The sequence below is a fragment of the Micropterus dolomieu genome, linkage group LG12 (genome assembly GCF_021292245.1).
Source record: "Micropterus dolomieu isolate WLL.071019.BEF.003 ecotype Adirondacks linkage group LG12, ASM2129224v1, whole genome shotgun sequence".
In the NCBI taxonomy this organism is placed as follows: Eukaryota; Metazoa; Chordata; class Actinopteri; order Centrarchiformes; family Centrarchidae; genus Micropterus; species Micropterus dolomieu.
In genome coordinates, this window is record NC_060161.1 from 35223448 (window position 1) to 35229461 (window position 6014).

Sequence of the window (6014 nt, forward strand, 5' to 3'; positions counted from 1 at the left end):
CAGCAGTAACAGTAGTAGTATGTCAGCAGTAGCAGTAGTAGCAGTATGTCAGCAGTAGTATGTCAGCAGTAGTAACAGTATGTCAGCAGTAGCAGTAGTAGCAGTAGTAGCAGTATGTCAGCAGTAGTCGCAGTATGTCAGCAGTAGTAGCAGTATGTCAGCAGTAGCAGTAGTATTATGTCAGCAGTAGTAACAGTATGTCAGCAGTAGCAGTAGTAGCAGTATGTCAGCAGTATGTCAGCAGTAGTCGCAGTATGTCAGCAGTAGTAGCAGTATGTCAGCAGTAGTAGCAGTATGTCAGCAGTAGTAGTATGTCAGCAGTAGCAGTGGTCGCAGTATGTCAGCAGTAGTAGTAGTAGTCGCAGTATGTCAGCAGTAGTAGTAGTAGCAGTAGTCGCAGTTTGTCAGCAGTAGTAGTAGTAGTAGCAGTAGTCGCAGTATGTCAGTAGTAGTAGTAGTCGCAGTATGTCAGCAGTAGTAGTAGTAGTAGCAGTATGTCAGCAGTAGTAGTAGTAGCAGTAGTCGCAGTATGTCAGCAGTAGTAGTAGTAGTAGCAGTAGTCGCAGTATGTCAGCAGTAGTAGTAGTAGTAGCAGTAGTCGCAGTATGTCAGTAGTAGTATTAGTAGCAGTAGTTGCAGTATGTCAGCAGTAGAAATAGTAGCAGTAGTCGCAATATGTCAGCAGTAGCAGTAGTCGCAGTATGTCAGTAGTAGTATTAGTAGCAGTAGTTGCAATATGTCAGCAGTAGCAGTAGTCGCAGTATGTCAGCAGTAGCAGTAGTAGTATGTCAGCAGTAGTAGCAGTAGCAAAAGTAGTATGTCAGCAGTAGTAGCAGTAGCGATATGTCAGCAGTAGTAGCAGTAGCGATATCTCAGCAGTAGCAGTAGTCGCAGTATGTCAGCAGTAGCAGTAGTAGCAGTAGCGATATGTCAGCAGTAGTAGCAGTAGCGATATGTCAGCAGTAGCAGTAGTCGCAGTATGTCAGCAGTAGCAGTAGTAGTATGTCAGCAGTAGTAGCAGTAGCAGAAGTAGTATGTCAGCAGTAGTAGCAGAAGTAGTATGTCAGCAGTAGTAGCAGTAGCGATATGTCAGCAGTAGTAGCAGTAGCGATATGTCAGCAGTAGCAGTAGTCGCAGTATGTCAGCAGTAGCAGTAGTAGTATGTCAGCAGTAGTAGCAGTAGCAGAAGTAGTATGTCAGCAGTAGTAGCAGAAGTAGTATGTCAGCAGTAGTAGCAGTAGCGATATGTCAGCAGTAGTAGCAGTAGCGATATGTCAGCAGTAGCAGTAGTCGCAGTATGTCAGCAGTAGCAGTAGTAGTATGTCAGCAGTAGTAGCAGTAGCAGAAGTAGTATGTCAGCAGTAGTAGCAGAAGTAGTATGTCAGCAGTAGTAGCAGTAGCGATATGTCAGCAGTAGTAGCAGTAGCGATATGTCAGCAGTAGCAGTAGTCGCAGTATGTCAGCAGTAGCAGTAGTAGTATGTCAGCAGTAGTAGCAGTAGCAGAAGTAGTATGTCAGCAGTAGTAGCAGAAGTAGTATGTCAGCAGTAGTAGCAGTAGCGATATGTCAGCAGTAGTAGCAGTAGCGATATGTCAGCAGTAGCAGTAGTCGCAGTATGTCAGCAGTAGCAGTAGTAGTATGTCAGCAGTAGTAGCAGTAGCAGAAGTAGTATGTCAGCAGTAGTAGCAGAAGTAGTATGTCAGCAGTAGTAGCAGTAGCGATATGTCAGCAGTAGTAGCAGTAGCGATATGTCAGCAGTAGCAGTAGTCGCAGTATGTCAGCAGTAGCAGTAGTAGCAGTAGCGATATGTCAGCAGTAGCAGTAGTCGCAGTATGTCAGCAGTAGCAGTAGTAGTATGTCAGCAGTAGTAGCAGTAGCAGAAGTAGTATGTCAGCAGTAGTAGCAGAAGTAGTATGTCAGCAGTAGTAGCAGTAGCGATATGTCAGCAGTAGTAGCAGTAGCGATATGTCAGCAGTAGCAGTAGTCGCAGTATGTCAGCAGTAGCAGTAGTAGTATGTCAGCAGTAGTAGCAGTAGCAGAAGTAGTATGTCAGCAGTAGTAGCAGAAGTAGTATGTCAGCAGTAGTAGCAGTAGCGATATGTCAGCAGTAGTAGCAGTAGCGATATGTCAGCAGTAGCAGTAGTCGCAGTATGTCAGCAGTAGCAGTAGTAGTATGTCAGCAGTAGTAGCAGTAGCAGAAGTAGTATGTCAGCAGTAGTAGCAGAAGTAGTATGTCAGCAGTAGTAGCAGTAGCGATATGTCAGCAGTAGTAGCAGTAGCGATATGTCAGCAGTAGCAGTAGTCGCAGTATGTCAGCAGTAGCAGTAGTAGTATGTCAGCAGTAGTAGCAGTAGCAGAAGTAGTATGTCAGCAGTAGTAGCAGAAGTAGTATGTCAGCAGTAGTAGCAGTAGCGATATGTCAGCAGTAGTAGCAGTAGCGATATGTCAGCAGTAGCAGTAGTCGCAGTATGTCAGCAGTAGCAGTAGTAGTATGTCAGCAGTAGTAGCAGTAGCAGAAGTAGTATGTCAGCAGTAGTAGCAGTAGCAGAAGTAGTATGTCAGCAGTAGTAGCAGTAGCGATATGTCAGCAGTAGTAGTAGTCGCAGTATGTCAGCCGCACCTTAATGAGGTCCATGAGCAGCGAGGACTTGAACATCCAGTCCAGCCTCACGTTGTTGTCGGCCAGCAGGTCGGCCAGGCTTCCTCGAGGACAGTGTTCAACCACCAGAGCAAAGATCCCAGAGTCCACAAACAGACCCACGTACAGGTTCAGGTTCTCGTGTCGCATTTCTCTCAACTGGACGGGAGCGAGAGAGAGAACATGATGTTAAAATATATTCTGTCAACATGTGATCAGTATCTGAGAGGTAAATGTACCCGTATCATTAGTAATCTCTATACTGTGACCATAAATAATCGCAACCCTGTAAACGGCGGCTGTGGCTCAGGAGATAGAGTGGGTTGCCTGTTAACCGGAAGATCGGCGGTTCAATCCCTGGTCAGCTTCAGTTTGAGCACTGATGTAATGTAAAAGCCCTTTGAGTGGTTGCAAAGACTAGAGAAGTTTTAGAACTGAGCATTTACATTTTAAGCCTGCTTTTTTACCTCCAGCCTCCTTGGCCTGTCCTGTGCCATCTTAATCTCCAAACAGTCGTGTTTAGATTGTTGAGCGTCAGATCACTCACAAATAAATATATTTTTTTAATGACTTCATAATCTCCAAGCAGTTCGATCTGTTTCTGATAACTGAGACCAGTCCAGATGACCGTGTTGCCCTGAACCAGGCATGTCCTCCCAAGTTTCATTGTTTCCACAGTCAGTCGAGGGCTCCCCCCATCCTGGACATCGTCCTGTCCTCTGGTTTTAATACTGGTAGTAGCAACATGATGCACTGAGCTCCTCTCTCCTCTACTTTCTCTCCCTCTGTATGCAACCTCATCCCATTATTGCATGTTACTAACACAACTTCTCCCCTTTCCGGTAGTCTTGTGCTTTCTCGTCCCTCTCCTCTCTCCTCCTGTCACTTCCTGCAGGTGTTTCTGACTCTGGAGCTGTGGAGTCTGGATCTGTGGTTGCGGGTCACCTGCTGCCCCTGTGTTCCTGCTCGACACCCTCTGCTGCAACGACTATTGTTGCTAGTCTTATTGTTATTATTGTTATTATAATCATTAACATTACGACTGTTACCATTAACACTACTATAAATATCTGTACCATTTTTCATTTAGTCTATAGCAACATCCCCTTTACTGTCTGTACCTCTGTGTGGATATTGTGTAGGCTGCCTCCCTCCCCTCTCTCTCTCCCCCTCTCAATTTTGTGATTGTATTATTGAGGGTTTTATTCACGTGCCTGACCTCTGCCGACAGCAGTGAACATAACGCTCCAGGTCACATCAAAGCAATAACTAAATGAAGCCCTCAGCTGTGTGGGAACACGTTAAACTGAGTGATGACAGCAACAGTGTGGAAGCTCTAATTTTACAATTGCTTAATTTCATTACAGATCGAAAAAGTCAAGTTTCCAACATTTTAAAAATAATCAGTAGCCTGTAGGCTGGAAACAAACAACAACATAATGAACACTTTTAAACAATTATATGAGGCCGACTGTAGAAGAAGAGCATTCGGTCACTATAATAAAAGTTAAAAGTGAATTTTGCATTATAACGTGTTCGATTTAGTTCCTCTACCAGAAACACCGCTCATCCCGTCTGCTCCCCGCCCGGCTAAACTATTCCCGAATTCTGCTCTGGGCCTGCTCGGATCAGACTCTCAGCTAAGGTTCCCCCTGCTCTGCACAGAGGCCACCAACCCAGTTCGGCATCTATTTTCACTCTGCCTCGCTCTTCACCTGCTAAGTATCCGATCCCTTTACCCTGCAACAAACATTCCTCTTTTATCTAAGTCCTCCCTTTCTTAATCCTGGACTTGGGTTGCTAGTCTTGCCAGTTAAAAACAAAGCGTTGATTATTCGCTGTTAATTACTCTCAAAGAGGTGCCTCTCAAAAAATAACATTTGGGCCTATCGTATCTACTGAGTACCTACTGTGTATCTACTGTGTATCTACTGAGTACCTACTGTGTACCTACTGAGTACCTAGTGAGTATCTACTGTGTTTTTACTGAGTACCTACTGAGTATCTACTGAGTACCTACTGTGTACCTACTTAGTACCTACTGAGTATCTACTGTGTTTTTACTGAGTACCTACTGAGTATCTACTGAGTACCTACTGTGTACCTACTGAGTACCTAGTGAGTATCTACTGTGTTTTTACTGAGTACCTACTGAGTATCTACTGTGTTTTTACTGAGTACCTACTTAGTATCTACTGAGTACCTACTGTGTACCTACTGAGTACCTACTGAGTATCTACTGAGGACCTACTGTGTATCTACTGAGTACCTACTGTGTATCTACTGAGTACCTACTGTGTACCTACTTAGTACCTACTGAGTATCTACTGTGTTTTTACTGAGTACCTACTGAGTATCTACTGAGTACCTACTGTGTACCTACTGAGTACCTAGTGAGTATCTACTGTGTTTTTACTGAGTACCTACTGAGTATCTACTGTGTTTTTACTGAGTACCTACTTAGTATCTACTGAGTACCTACTGTGTACCTACTGAGTACCTACTGAGTATCTACTGAGGACCTACTGTGTATCTACTGAGTACCTACTGTGTATCTACTGAGTACCTACTGTGTACCTACTTAGTACCTACTGAGTATCTACTGTGTTTTTACTGAGTACCTACTGAGTATCTACTGAGTACCTACTGTGTACCTACTGAGTACCTAGTGAGTATCTACTGTGTTTTTACTGAGTACCTACTGAGTATCTACTGTGTTTTTACTGAGTACCTACTTAGTATCTACTGAGTACCTACTGTGTACCTACTGAGTACCTACTGAGTATCTACTGAGTACCTACTGTGTATCTACTGAGTACCTACTGTGTATCTACTGAGTACCTACTGTGTACCTACTTAGTACCTACTGAGTATCTACTGTGTTTTTACTGAGTACCTACTGAGTATCTACTGAGTACCTACTGAGTACCTACTGAGTACCTACTGAGTACCTACGGTGTACCTACTGTGTATCTACTGAGTACCTACTGAGTACCTACTGTGTACCTACTGTGTACCTACTGAGTACCTACTGAGTACCTACTGTGTACCTACTGTGTACCTACTGAGTATCTACTGAGTACCTACTGTGTTTTTATTGTGTACCTACTGTGTTTTTACTGAGTACCTACTGTGTTTTTACTGAGTTGCATCATACCTGGCTGAACAGACTCTGGGTGTTTTGATTGATTGTTATAGTCTTTCCAATAGGAATCTTTTTCAGCCAAACCCAGTCGCCCTGGTCACCACACAATAATCAAAGCATAGAGTCAGTAAGTCAGAGAAGCCAACAGTAATAGGTCAAATTACAGGTAAACAGAGGGGTGCAGGTGAACAGAGGGGTACAGGTAAACAGGCAGGTGCAGGTAAACAGAGG

At 44.0% G+C, this 6014-nt stretch overlaps 2 protein-coding genes across 2 annotated transcripts in view; one reads left to right on the forward strand and one right to left on the reverse strand.

The window, feature by feature from the left end:
* The window catches only part of LOC123980885 (zinc finger protein 208-like), an 808576-nt gene that overhangs the window by 609338 nt on the left and 193224 nt on the right, over positions 1–6014 (forward strand). The window lies entirely within an intron of this gene.
* The window catches only part of LOC123980941 (retinal guanylyl cyclase 2-like), a 51103-nt gene that overhangs the window by 22893 nt on the left and 22196 nt on the right, over positions 1–6014 (reverse strand). Inside the window, exon 12 of the mRNA XM_046065567.1 lies at positions 2621–2797. Coding sequence (XP_045921523.1) covers positions 2621–2797 — 177 coding nt within the window. The remainder of the gene's footprint in view (positions 1–2620; positions 2798–6014) is intronic.